Source organism: Aplysia californica, unplaced genomic scaffold (genome assembly GCF_000002075.1).
Source record: "Aplysia californica isolate F4 #8 unplaced genomic scaffold, AplCal3.0 scaffold00152, whole genome shotgun sequence".
NCBI classification, from domain to species: Eukaryota; Metazoa; Mollusca; class Gastropoda; order Aplysiida; family Aplysiidae; genus Aplysia; species Aplysia californica.
In genome coordinates, this window is record NW_004797422.1 from 54453 (window position 1) to 69496 (window position 15044).

General features: G+C 39.9%; 1 protein-coding gene across 2 annotated transcripts in view; it reads right to left on the minus strand.

Moving 5' to 3' along the window:
* Positions 1 to 15044, minus strand: part of LOC101859168 (complex I assembly factor ACAD9, mitochondrial) — a 24987-nt gene that overhangs the window by 8312 nt on the left and 1631 nt on the right. Inside the window, exons 2-14 of one of the 2 annotated variants that reach the window (XM_035969518.1) lie at positions 13202 to 13511; positions 12113 to 12200; positions 11455 to 11556; positions 9843 to 9949; positions 8694 to 8794; positions 7991 to 8141; positions 6214 to 6316; positions 5178 to 5251; positions 4818 to 4893; positions 4448 to 4518; positions 3228 to 3347; positions 1744 to 1952; positions 36 to 162 (exon numbers count right to left, since the gene is read on the minus strand). In XM_035969518.1, coding sequence (XP_035825411.1) covers positions 36 to 162; positions 1744 to 1952; positions 3228 to 3347; positions 4448 to 4518; positions 4818 to 4893; positions 5178 to 5251; positions 6214 to 6316; positions 7991 to 8141; positions 8694 to 8794; positions 9843 to 9949; positions 11455 to 11556; positions 12113 to 12200; positions 13202 to 13492 — 1620 coding nt within the window. In that variant the 5' untranslated portion in view covers positions 13493 to 13511. Of the gene's footprint in view, positions 1 to 35; positions 163 to 1743; positions 1953 to 3227; positions 3348 to 4447; positions 4519 to 4817; positions 4894 to 5177; positions 5252 to 6213; positions 6317 to 7990; positions 8142 to 8693; positions 8795 to 9842; positions 9950 to 11454; positions 11557 to 12112; positions 12201 to 13201; positions 13515 to 15044 lie in introns of both variants that reach the window. The other variant, XM_005097314.2, reaches the window with a different exon arrangement.

Consider the following 15044-nt stretch of genomic DNA (forward strand, 5'->3'; position numbering starts at 1 on the left):
CCCCCCCCAAAAAAAAACACAAAAAAACAACTGACCTCCAGCTCTGGGTGCACGTCAGTGTGAAGCTGCATCTCCTTGGCTCCGATGACCGACTGACCCTTGGTCTTCCTCCAGGCCGTCTTGAGCATGAGGCCTGGGTTGTTCAGGGGGTTACGCAGCTTCCTGAGGACAAGACACACAGTCTCTTAGTTGTTTTTTTTTAGTAGAGGGTTTTACGGCACTCGCAACTGCATAAGGTCATATGAACGCCAAGGGGTGGGTGTCAACAGAGAAGTACTTACAGGGAATCAGACTTATTCTGCTCACCTCTCTAGCTTCAATAGCACAAGGTCTGCTTGTCTCTTTGTTTGTTTATTTGAGGAAAGAGAAGCAAATTGACACAGCAACATTCACTTTGTCTGGGAAAAACTATTTAGGTTTAGTTTTAGTAAAGAGTTTTACAGCACTTGCAACACAATAAGGTCAAATAAGTGCCGAAGATTAGAGGTGTTACAAGAGAGTAACAAACACAAAAAAGGAGGAGAGATAAGAACTATAGATGTTTGACAGGAAAGAAGAAGCAAACCACACCAGAGCACCCGCCAACCACCCACCTTGAAAAACTAAGACAGACAGACAGACAGAATAAACAATGGGAAAGCAAAAAAGTACAACCTATCATTGGCACATATGTCTGCCCTACAGTTCTAGAAATTCATGTTGGACGGGGACTTGTTGTTCATGACGGGTCATATTATGTTAGGAACAAGAAAGACCGACAGAAATAACTGTTAGAAAGTAAAGTAAAGAAGTGGGGCTACATGTAGAGTTTCAGTACGTCTTAAGGACCACTTCTTGTCCAGTTTAGTTTACTTTTAGTAGAAGTTTTACGGCGCTCGCAACTGCATGAGGTCATATGAGCGCCAGAAGATTAGAGGTGTTACAAGAGAGTAACAAACATAAAAAAGAAGAAGGGGAGATAAGAAAGATAGATGTTCCATAGGAAAGAAGAAGCAAACCACACCAGAGCACCCGCCAACCACCCACACTTCTGTCTATAATGAGTCAGAATTTTGTGTGACTAAAAAGTAGCACACTGAATAGATAACACTCAAGTAGTAATGGGGGGAAACATATGACAAAGAGACAGAAACCACAGAGGCAACGTCTTTAAAAAGAGTTGTAAACAAAGACTTTTTGACCCCTTGATCACCGACAAAAAAAAAATTTCTCAGTATTTTACCCCCTCTCAAAAGGCAGAACTTTGGGGAAAATAATAAGCAATCATCTCAACCCCTGTAGACTAAGATTTTTCTTAAATGAACTGATGGTAGTACAAAATACACCAAAAATAATTAATGACCCAGTCAGGAAATTATATATTTAAGTGTGCCCACTTGCTCAAGTAAGAACCTAATGGCATTTTATTATTTGAGGTGTGCAGCTACTTAAGATGAACAATATGAGTTTTGACCATTGAAACTGAGCTCTTCATAACAAGATTTTCCAATAAAGACATTTATTTGAAAATTCGTGGCATTTAAACTGATCATTTCCCATTCTTTTAAAACATTCAAGGGGGTGATTGGAAGGCGCTCATGAGTGGTTTGCTCCTTCTTTCCCAACATCTGTCGTCATTTCCCCTTGTTCTTTTTCTGTATGTTACTATCTAGTTTCAGCACATGACTTATTTGCATTGCAAGTGCCATATAACTTTTACTACAACTACAACTGATTATTAAATTTCTCCGAAACAGAACTCACTTGACCAGTTCCTTCAAGGTCTTGCCAGCATACTGCACACCATTCAGGGCCACAAAGAGTCGGAGGATCTCATTGGTTCCCTCGAAGATAAGCATAATGCGAGCGTCCCGCACGTAGCGCTCGTAGGGGTAGTCTCTCATGTACCCAAGGCCACCCAGCACCTGCAGACACTCGGAGGCACAGTTCCAGCTGGCCTCTGAGCTGAAGATCTGTCAGTCCAGGAGGACAAACAAAATGTGCTCATTAACAAGTCGCACAATGAAAAAAAATTGACTGTCAATGTTTTATATCCCAATTGATGCAATTTATCTATTATCTATTTGTAGTGGCCGAATTTTGCTATTCAAAAGGCTTTTTAATGGCTGCATCGATCGACATACGGTTTTCGCAAAAAAAATAATAAATATTCTCCAGATCATGACGTCCTTGGTTTTTTCAGTTTTGAGATAGTTTTGCAGCAGAAAGCTAAATTTCTTTATTTCGCTGATCGCTTTTGTAGGCCGACGCTTCTGTCTCTGTAATTTGAGAAAATCCAGAAGTGATATTTCGCGAGGCGCATTATGTTTAGAGAGTATAGATCTAGACCTTCTCATTTTTTTGCATCTCTCAGGATTTATTTCCCAATTCCAGTAAAGTGTAAATATAGTAGGCCAATGACTTTTAGTTGATGTCAAAGCACCGATCATTCCTTTCATCGAAAGGGGGCCCAGCTAGTATAATTTAAAAGATAAGCTGCTTCCATCCAATCTGTCATGGCCAATCAAGATAATTATCTAATCACAAAGACCCTCTATACATAGTATATCATATCTTGTGGCTTCTACCTACAAAGTTGATTTCAAAAAAGCTTTACGCAAACAAAAAACAACCGCTCCAAAAACAAACACTATAAAAAAATCCAAAAAGGCCATTTTTTTTTTCTATACAAACACAAAATTACAAATATGCACACACACATGCCCACACGTACCATTTCTGATTATCACGCTACCATACAACATTCTGTTTTTGAGCCAAAGTTATCGTGTCTTGCTCAAAGGCACACCCTAGTGACCACCCACCTAAACACTGTGTCACAGACACATGTTTGACATTAATTATGAATATAAACACCACACACTGTGAGGAAGAAGAGGAGGAACATATGGAGCAAGAAGAAGATGAGGAGAAGGAGGAAAGGGGGCAAGAGGAGAAGGAAAAGGAGGAAGGGGAGCAAGAGAAGAAGGAAGAGGAGAAAGGGGAGCAAGAGGAGAAGGAAGAGGAGGAGAAGGAAAAGGAGGGGGGAAAGGAGAAGGAAGAAGAGGAAAGGGAGCAAGAGGAGAAGGAAGAGGGGGGCAAAAGAAAAGGAGGGGGGAAAGGAGAAGGACGAGCAGGAGGAACAGAAGGAGGATAACGAGGATCAGGAGGAGAAAAAGAAGAAAAAGGAGGAAGAGAAGAAAAAGAAACAGAAAAAAAAATATATATATATATAAAAAGCAACTGACCTTGACCATGGCCGCCTCCACAGACATGTCAGGGTTGTCATACGAGTCCAGCACGCAGGAAGTCAGGTAAGCCATACTTTCCATAGCATATACCGTCACGGCCACCTTGGCAAACTTTTCCTGTAAGACAAAATGAAAAACACGTCGTACAGCGAACCAGAAACAGAAATGATTCTCAACTTCATTTTCTTTTCACCTTCCCACAAGGAGAAAAACAGCAATTTAATCATCACAGCCCCAAACAAAATTCACTGGATTATAAATTTAGGTGTATTATTTTGTTTTAATAAGAGTCTTACGGCACTTGCAACACAATAAGGACATACAAGTGCAGAAGATTAGAGGTGTTACAAGAGAGTAACAAACACAAAAAAGAAGGAAGAGAGATAAGGATGACAGATGTTTGATAGGATGTTTTAGATGCATTATAACCCTATTGACACTATTAAGATCATTCAGGAGGTGGGCTTTGACCCTGCCTGCCCTACAGTCCCAGGATGAGAGAGAAAGACAAAACGTTCCAGCAGAAAGACTGAGATACCTAATAAAAATTGTCCCCATGCAGGAATTGAATTCAAGTCTACCGTGTGTGTTATAGGGAAACACTTAACAGCTACACCACAGATGCCAGTGTCACTCGGGTTACTGGCATGTGACTTTTTATGACACAAAATGAACTCTTCTTTCTCACTGTTAAAGAAACTTAGGAAATTACACCTAGACTAAGAATCAACGTAAACATTAGAACCTGCAGGCTAGTTTGGTCAAAAGATGACATCTTTTAAATATTCCTATGCTTGTCAAAGCTTTAAAAGAAACCCAGAAAGTCTGTATGTTTCAATCATTTTATGTTTCACCAAGAGTGTATTTTGATTAGTCAACCTGAGAACAAAATCTAATTATCACCTGATAACAAATAACTGACTTAAAAAACACAAATGAAGACCCACTTGGAAAAAAAGCAGAGTTACAAGGGTAAAAAATTTTTGAATTATGGTCCATGAGGGCCTCCTGACATACATTTTCAAGGGAGAGAAACGCCACGCCTTATGTTAAAATGAAGGGAGATAATTTTACATCCTTGGGAAGGTATAAAGTTCCATACGTTAAAACTAACATTTCTCGAAATCACTAAATCGTGCCTATGTCTTTGTCCCCCCAAACAGTGACAGAAAAAAATCTATTTGAATAAACTGAGGGTATTTCCCAGAGTAACCAACCTGAATAAGGCCAAACTCAGTCAGTTTCTTTCCAAACTGTGACCTGCTTGTGGCGTGCTCTGCTGTCCAGCCTATAGAAAATGGCAGACAGAGAAGAGAGTAAGCATACAGCGCCATAATTCACAAATCAATGTTTTTCAAAAGTGAAGTCAAGCTCTATAATAACTTCTGCTTAATTATCTAATAATAACGAGCTAAACAATAATTCTAACTCAATTGATTAATCATTGTGTTCCAAGCTCAAGCTTAAATAATAACTGAAACTTCAGTACTTCAAGACAGAAGATTGGACCGGGAAATTGGAATGAGGACCCAAAGAAAGGATAAAGTAAAAATAAAGTTAGTAAAGTCTCCAGAAAAGAGAACCTACCGATCAGTTTCTTGAGGATTCCAGCACCACCACTGCCCATACTGAAGCGGCCACTGTTCAAGATATTCATTGCAAGCTGAAACATAGAAATCGTTAATATAAAAATCATCCCTATTTTTAACAATTTACTGGACTAGACAAAGATGAAATAAAAACATTCACTGAAATCTGAAACATTGAAATCCTAAAATGTAAAAATTATCTCAGTTTTAACAACTAACTGGACTGACTTGAAGAAGCAATCAAAGCAATATAGACGGAATATCTCAAGTGAAAACGAAGACAAAAACTTGTATCTTCCAGATAAAAAATTGTCATTATAATATGACTTGAAAAAAAGACTGAACAAAACATATTTACCTTGAAACCTTGGCCAACTTCTCCCAAAACATTTTCTGCTGGCACAGGAGTGTTGTCAAAGTGCACTTCAGTGGCTGTGAATTGAGGGAATTACAAATTATAATTATAAAAATATTGTATTGCATGCACCCTTGAACACAATTAAGATAATTTAGGAAACCTCCTTCTTCAGCCCTCATTTCATTGAGCAGGATACGACATCCCAGAAGACAGACATCACTGACTAAAAAAACAAACTTCCCCTCTCGCTAATAGAAGTAACTTCTGCATGCACAAATATTGCATGCAGAGTATAACGATTACACCACAGAGGCCAGTGAAGAAATTGTTGAAAATACGTTTCTAAAAAGTTGTCAGTTCAAGATTCCTTGAACTAACTAGTCACTAGTTACTGTGTAGTTCTGGAAATATGTCTACAAACTCAGCTGGCCGCACAAGATTCATCTTACTACCTCATTCAAACCTTTAAGCTTACAGTTGATTAGAGAAACAGCTCTGTTGAACATCTGAATCAACTTCAAACTCATGGGAAAAAACAGAAAGTGGGCCTACCCACTGTTGAATCCATTAACACTAAAACAAGAAAAGGCCTACTGTCAAATCTCTGAAAGAGATAAACAGAAAATAACCTACTGAGAAGAACCTTCTTTTGAATTGCTGGAAGTCATAAACAGAAATGTACCCACTGTTGAATCTCCTATTTTTTTTAAAGTAAGAGTTTTACGGCACTTGCAAAACAATAAGGTCATATAAGTGCCGAAGATTAGAGGTGTTACAAAAGAATAACACACACAAAAAAGGAAAAGAGATAGGATGATTGATGTTTGATAGGAAAGAAAGACGCAAACCACACCAGAGCACCAGCCAACCACCCACACTGTTGGATCCCTGAATTATAAAAAAAACAGAAAAGAACTTACAGTTAGATTCCCCTCTACTAAAACAAGACAAGACCTACTGCTAGATCCCTCAAAGCCAAAAACAGAAAAGAACCTCCTGTTGAACCGCTAAATGCCAAAGAGAGAAAAGATCTTACTGTTGGATCCCCGAATGCCCATCTTGTCCTCAGGCTTCCCACTGGTCACTCCTCCAAAGGCTCGCTCCACAATGAAGGCAGTCACTTTGTCTTTGGTCTCACCCTGGTCACAAGCAATTAAAACCAGAGAAATGAGTTCATCACATATGAAAGGACACACATGCACACATGAAATGCACACACAGACACACAAACATAAGCACACTTATATATATATATATATATAAACACATCCTGCACTCACAGAGACCAAGTGGATATTCAGAATCTGCACATACAGTGATGTTCATACAGCATAGTATTTAGGAATATGTGTATGCGTGAAGATGTGAATGTGTTTGCATATGAGCATCCTTGAGACATTTCATTCTCCCCCTTTCTGGCTAAAAGGACCAAAACCAAGATATGTTTTAGTTTTGTTTTAGTTTTAGTAGAGGTTTTACGGCGCTCGCAACAGATATGTTTCTCTGAGCAAGAAGGATTTGTTCGTTTTGTGAGTGTTTTACAGCACTCGCAACTGCATACGGTCATATGAGTGCGTGGGACACATTTAACATTTTTCAGTCAGGTAGGAATTAATTTTGAATTTGCTCGGGTGGCAGCTGAACCCTACTCTTATCGATTTTGGACCACCAAGGGACCATTAAGGTGAACAACTTGCACACAGGCCCTCCGATATTTTCGCCCTTATCCGAGAAGGCTAGGTGCTAGATCTTACCTACCCTAAGATCAGGGATGTGGCTGAAAGACAGCAGTAAGAAGGAGCCAAGGGGTAGCAGTAGAAATGCTGCAGAAAGAGATAGGAGCCCAGAGGAGGGGGAGAAAATGGAGACGAAAGCAGATGACAGAACATAGTTAGAGAGCAGGAAAGGAGGTGAAAGGAGAACATTTTAGAAAAGACAATTTTCCATTGCTGTCAGGTTTAGAAACTGGGACCTACTAAATGAGAGGCAAACACAGTAACCTCTAGATCATGACAGCCCCCCCCCCCCCCCCCCCCCCCAAAGGATTGGCTTTCTAACAAATGAGGATTGCTTTAAACATTTTATAGTTGTACAGCAAACAGTATACAAATCACAATCTGGTCAAGCCGCTAGGGGAGTGAAAATTCCCTTGCAATCACCAGTTTTCGGCAGACCACACGTTGCCAGGCTACATGGAACAGAACTTTACTTACTTACTACCCATTACGCCATCTGGCGTTTAGGACAGCAACAAAAGATCTCCAGCTCTACCTGTTTTGGGCCATCTTGGTCAGCGTTCCCCACGAATGATTAAAGGACTTCATTTCAGTCTCTACTGTGCGTCTCCAGGTTACTTTGGGTCTGCCCCTTTTGCGACGTCCTTCGGGTGTCCAGTGGAAGGCAGTCTTCACAATAGAGTCTGGTTCTCTTCTCAGAACATGTCCAATCCATCTCCATCTTCTCCTTTTTATAATGGTGGTCATGTCCTCTTGCCTACATTTACGTAACAGATCTGCGTTCGAGATCTTGTCGGCCAGAAGATTCTGAGGATTTGGCGTAAGCTGGTAGTATGAAAGGAAGATAGCTTGGCATGGTCATGATCAGTCATCCTCCAGCATTCAGCTCCATATAGGAGTGTGGATAGTGCACAGCTGTTATACAGCTTTAACTTGGTTTGAACAGCACCAAGCAACTGGACTGGACTTCTGGGGTATGGCACATCGATTCGCTGAGTGACTGAAAGGGGAAATTTTCAACGGAGCAGAAATGCTCCACGTGGCAATAAAGCGTTTAAAAAATAACTTCCTCCTCACCTCGGGGGTTGTCACCTCAGTCTTGGCAAACACGGTGAACACGTCAGCGATTCCTCCGTTAGATATCCAGATCTTCCCTCCATTCAGAGTCCAAGTTTTGCCATCCTCAGACAGCGTGGCCCGGGTCTGAATGGATGCAGCATCACTCCCACTGAAGGAAACACACGTTGAAACATAATGAGAGAAGCCATAGTGGAAAAAATGTAAAGAAAAGACCACCCCAAAACACTTTCACAAGAGTTTTCTACTTGTGAGCTCTCTTATGCTCTTCCTCCCACCATTGCTCCTAATCATAAAAAACTCATGAGACCATGACAAATTCACCCTGACATGTGAGATTTCTACAAGTGAACTTGTTTATTTTTTACACCCCCACACCATTGTTTCTAATCAAAAGGACTTCTCATCTCAATACATGAGGAGTTATTTGTCTTTGGTGGAAAATATTAATGGAACCAAAGAAGAGGCACAAAAGCACTGACAAACTTCAGGCCCTTTACTCTTGGTTTTAACATAAAATCCTTGAGAAAATTTTGCCAAATACAGTGGAGATCCCCTAAACCCAAAATCTGCCGGGCAGCCGGATTTACTTCAGTTTAGTGGTATTTTCGGTTTCGAGAGAATGTTGAAACTGAGGGAAAGTAATTAATTACTAAAATCCCACACCAGTGACGTCAGTAAACACATCACAAGTAGGAAGTACCTGGAGGGTTCTGTGAGACAAAAGGCGGCTGTGTGCTCCCCTGAGGCCAGCCTGGGCAGGTATTTCTGCTTCTGATCATCATTGCCAACGAGGAGAATGCCCTGAACAGATAGATTTTGCTTGAGTAAACAGAAGCAAATCAACTTGATAACAGAAAAAAAGCAAGACAAAGAGAATCAACAGAGGAAAAGAAAAGAAGTGAGACCTACCAGTTGTGTCCTCCAAACACACTATTGAACAAACATTCCAGAAAAACAATATGACAAGGTCAAAACCATACAACAGGAGGAAATTTTCCCTTGAGTGTTCAAGAAGATGAATGCCATCAATAGATTAAGAATTTTCACAAAATATAATTTCATCAAAACGCTCTGCCAGACAAAATTCAAACCCAATCCCTATCCAAAACTAAAGAGAAATGGCTTTCAAACGAACATCAATGAAGACCATTCCAGGGGATGAGGACCTGCTGAAAAATATCTTACCACTGACCATCGTTTTTTTTGTTTTGTTTTGTTTTTCGTTACAAGAATGTTGCATCTAATTAAATAAATAAAAAACAAGTAAAGAAAAGCCCTGTCACTGCTTAAAATGTTTTTCAGCCTGTCATCATCTCCCCATTACATGTGTTTTCCATCAAATGGCTCAAACAATAGAACCAAGGAAAGGTGGCTTAGTTGACGATGGAGTAAATTCCCACTGCTAAAAACGGCTAGCATTTTCCTCACTAGAAAAAAAACAACAACTACGCTACAGGTTAATGTTAGTGGTCTGTTTTTACCATCCTAATCTTATCATTAACCCTAACAGTACGTCATGTTTTACTATCGTATCCATACGAAGTGGGGAACTCTGTACTACCACTTTCCAAAGAGGAAATTTACTCGTTAATCCGATCCCTCCACTTTGCATAGCAGCCTGTCAAAATGATTTTTATTTAGAAATGCTGAAAGTTTCAAAGAGATCTTCGTGCTAGAAGTATTCTAAAATGTGAAGAATACAACCCTCGGGGTACAAAATGACCCCAAGGCGTACGGATAGGGTTAAAGAAATCCTACGGGAGAAACGGGCAACACGTCCACCCGATTCAATTGGGTCGAACAGGAAAAGGTTGAAATTGAAAAAAAATACCCAACCAGCTCTATTCACCATGTATCCGATAGCCTGATGAGCTGCCAGAGTCACGGCAATAGCTCCATCTCGTGCCGTTACCTCACCAACTCGTGCATAGGCCGTAGCATTCAGGTTAAGCCCACCTGAGGGGACAGAGACAATATTACTTCTGTCATGTACGTAAGTCAACTAAAGACATAATTTCCCCTCAATCATATATCTTTTCATAAATAAGTATCGAAACCTCAGCTACTCTTAAAAAAAACCAACAACACTGTCTTAAGTATTCATACAACAGCCAGCCTCGAGAGCCTACAAAACCAAGCACTCAGGCTATAAGGGAAGAAGGCCACGCAAAAGGGGGATCGAGGGTGTCAAGGAAACCCTAAGAAAACATAACATCACAAGTGAAAGAGCTGCGGAGCTGGCCTACCATAGAAAACTGCATCTCCCCTCGACGCTTAATGGTAACAGAGGATGAAAGAGTAAAAGTAAGTAAGTACTGAACAAATGTGTACATATGCAGTCGAACCAGCTCTAATGGCCACCTGTCCAAAACAATCACCTTAACAAACAACCACTTTACCCCTTGCATTTTTCTATAAAATGACACTCTCAAAGATATCCACCAGTCAAAGCCAGACAATGAGTGGCCGTCTTGGAAAATTCGACTGACAAATATAAGGTATCAATAAGGAAAAAAGAGATACATTATATACGAGAAAAAAAAAACAGAACACAATGTCAATTATCCATAATGCAATCAAACCTTGTTGTACCGTCCGCCCCTTGTACCGCCAGCCCTGCTTACGCCAGGTTTTGTCAATATACAAAAAGAATCCCCTAAATAATAATAGTATTTGCGTTTTTACATCGCCATCCGCCATCTGTCTCAGTAGTACAGTCCTCATTAAACTACTGTCAATTTACCCGTTGTACCGCCAGCGAACTGGCCGACAGAAATACACAGTACACACAAGGCCACACACAGCGCATCCACTCAGTGGACAATCTTTCACACACAAGTCTCTACAAGCTAGACCTAGGTCAGGATCAAACGCTTTTAACAGATTGGCTCCCTCCCCATCTATCCCACCTCCCCATTTTGCCTTGTTATAGTGTGTCACTAGCGAACACAATACAATGTGTAATGTAAAAGAGTACAATTAAAGTAAAATATAACTGTTATTCAGTATCAAATGTCACTTCCCGCATGAATCTCACTAAATTTGATGCACTGATTTTGCAAATGCTATCACTTTTAGGCCTTGGTCAATCTTTTTTTAAAAATGGAATTAAATTTCTAAGTCGCCTGGAGAAATTTTTAAGGAATCTCGCCAGCCATCTCGGCCCCCAGCAAAATATCTAGTCCGCTAGATATCAGCCCAATAACTTACAGGCTTTAGAATGCCCATGGGGCTTTTATTAAGTGAGGACCCACGCTCAAGTCTAAATGACAGAGCTAGTGATGGGTAAACAATTTCCTTTGATGTTGGGCAGTCGGTGCTACGCGTATTTTTAACAGAAGACAGGAAAACCTTGTTGTACTGCCAGCCCTGCAGTAACGCAAACTTCATGCTCGTCCCAAGGTAGGCGGTATTATGGGCTTTGACTTATAAAGAAAACACAGATTAAAACAAAAACCTACCAAACTCTTCTGGAACCTGAAGTCCAAACAAACCGAGGTCTTTTATTTGTTGTAGAGTCTCATCCGGAATTTTTGCGTTCACATCAATAGACTTTGAGTCAACTGAAGAGAGAAATGTAGGAGAAACATTAAAAGAAAGGAGTCCAAGTCAAGCAAACCAAAGCTGAATAGAGTTTTTCAAGCTGGATTTATAGCAGTTTTATGCTTTTAGGCAATCACTAAAATACTATAATGTGAACAATCATCATTTCTATTGATATACATTTTATTTTAAGCAAAATCAGTTTCTCAGATAGGTCAATTTCTTCACAAATAAAGAGGCTTAAACTGTGTCTCTTGCTTTATCATTAAATTTAAATAAGACATAAAATCAGAACTTAAATAACCAACACAAAAAACAATATCAACTTGTTTACTAGAGATAAAGAATATTCAGCTAAAAGTTTAACACAAAAACATGAAACAACTTCAAAAATACGTATGGTACTCAACTTATTTTAAATAGTATATCTGCGAAGCCCCAACTTTTATTCAATTCAAAAGCATACAATCACACAGATGATAACTGTACATAATACTAACACAAACTAAACCCCACCTCACTCCCCAATCTCAGAACATTAGTTTACATCTCATCTCTTGTTTGTAAGGAACTTACGATTATCAAAGAATTTTTCAATTGGAACAACAAGCTCGTTCAACTCATCAAACTCTTCTTTGCTGATCTCTGGATACACAAGAAATTTCTGAAAAAACAAAAGAACAAAGTTTTACAAAAATATCATCATATAAATTATATGCAAACCCCACTTAGTAAAAGAAACAAAAAAATCAGAGTCATTACATACAAAATGTAACAATACAGCAAACAAACAAATTTAACTACAAAAATTACTACATCTGTTTTACAAATCGCGCTCTCCACAAGATCATTTGAAAATTGGTGTTAAATGTTAAATACACATTATCCCCCAGATAATGGCATGATTAAGTAAGTCTGCTGACGACACTCTCAAAGAAGTAAACAGGGATGACGGTCTACTGTGACGTCTCTGTTCTACAACTTGACGGTGTACCACCGTGCAAGCCTGGCAACTGTTCTACTTGGCAGTCTAATACAATGTTATGTTCTACTTGGCAGTCTACTGCAATGTTTATACATGTTCTACTTGGCAGTCTACTGCAATGTTTATACATGTTCTACTTGGCAGTCCACTGCAATGTTTATATATGTTCTACTTGGCAGCCTACTGCAATTAATGTTCTACACGAGTCTACCAACAGACCAGTCTGATAACCTTTTTACCAGACTGTCTTTTTATACAGGTTTGGAACTGTCACTTGAAGCATTTAAAGGACATTTAATGTTTTGGTGGTTGCAATTTACAAAATTTTTTCCTTTGCATTTATACAGGCTTGGTGCTGTCGCTGCTTACTTGTGAATCATCTCTTTACTGCTATCAAATGAAGCAATCACCCACATATTGCAATTGTAAACATCACCATCTTTGATCTAAATGCACCCAGTGCCTGGTCTCTTGCTGTTTTTACCGCTACCTTACAGCACAGGCTGACCCAAGGTTGCCAATTAGGCGGGACTCGGTAGACCACCTAGATTGGGGTAGACCATGGTCCATCGGGCACGACATACGGTAGACTGTCAAGTAGATAGGCACTGAAAGAGGTAAATAATTTATACAAGATAATCTGTAAACAAAATAAAATCACAATAAAACTATACACTCACTGGATCCAGTTTCCCTAAGTACAAGGATTTAGCGATTGGCTGATCCAAAATTGGCTTCTTTCCTGTCGGTGCATATTCTCCCATTTCACTAGCCTGAGGGTGAGGTGACACATCTCCTTGACCTTTTCCCACCACCTCAGAATTTGAAGACGACGCATAAAAACGTGCTGAATGCTTTTGAGCTGGGTGCACGGAGGTAAGAGCTTGAGCAGGGACACATCTCTGATGAAAACCTTTCTGTCGTAAGGTCCGAGCACAAATACAACGGCTAAATCTGCTTGAGGCCAACATCTTTTCTGGATAGACTTCTAATCTGTGAAGGGGAAAAAATATGAAACTTATGACGAAAACCTCCACCAGAGATTCCTGTATCGGTTTTTGAAAATCAAGGGCACTAGATGAATGGATTGACTGCATGCAGCCTACTGAAGTAAACATTTTTTAAAGCTCATTGGCTACACAGACAGACCTTTGTCCCCGAGGATCTAGATTGACCAAGGTCGTTTTTTCTTCTACCACTGTTCACATGGTCACCCTGAGGATGATGCATCTTCACTGTGTTTTAATGCTCCTGACTACAGTGACTGACAAATATATAATTTTTAAACAGGAAGAAATTTCACAGGACCCAGGTAATTGTCAAAAGAAGTTCATTTCACTTCCAATACATCATGGTCAGAAATTTTCGGAGAAAACAGGATAAAAATTACACAATGAAAGTAGAAAGACAAATAAATTATAAATTACTATGAATAAGTCCTCTACCCTTGTTGATTCGGGAGGAGTTCCGCAGAGGGCCGGCACTTACCGTGACAAGGTCCACTGAGTAAACTACAAGAGTTTGGGTTAGGGTTTAGGGTTATCGATTAGGGTTAGCGGTTGGTTAGGATATCCCGCTCAAAATTCCCCTCTTCTGTGTGTTGTTGGTTGGCTGCACCTCTGTGGAACTCCTTCCCTTGATTCAAGTATACACACCTCAGTCTCTTGTATTATAATGTTTATGAATATGTACCGTTTTTATTTTAGCATACTAATTTAATTTTGGCTTTGGACCTTTGGAAAAGAATAATTTAACACTTTTAAAACAGAGTAAAGTATCACTGATTATCAGAGAATATACCTAATAACTGTGAACAATGCCCCCTACCCTTTTATATCACACCTCTTTTTTTACATTGTTCAACTGCACAGAGAATAGTTGATAGCGTGTGTGTTGGTAAAAGAATTTGTTGAAGCGGAACCAAAAAAAACCTCAAAGTTCCTAACAGTAACAGATACAGGTCAGTAACGGAAATAGGAATATCCACCATTACTGGCACCGGTATCAATCAGTATCAGCCATTTCATGTAGGCAATGTATGTAGGCTCAGTCAGATCTTTAAATTAGTTTCAGAGTGTCTACGTACACGGTGACCGGGCATGTAGTCTTAGTATCTACGTACACGGTAACCGGGCACCTAGTCTCAGTGTCTACGTACACGGTAACAGGAATGCAAATAAATCAATATTTGTCCAGTGCTGTCACTTGCTGAAAAAAAGGAAAGTCATACAAGCATCTTGTCGGGGTCACCATCGTGACCAGTCAGTGAACCTGTGCGTGTGCATCATATTGTGAGTACCCGTTGGGGTCACCAAAGTTCATTCCAAGTCTGTGCGCTGCCAAGTATAGGGCTCCGGAATGGTAGGGATTATTGAATATAATTTTTTTTTAAAGTACAGTCAGGGGAGGGGTGGGGATGAAGGCAACACTGGAAGACAAAAACTGAACATGGGAGTTCTGAACTGCCCGGTTACTGTGTATGTGACACTGAGACTATATGCCTGGTTGCCGGTTACCGTGTAC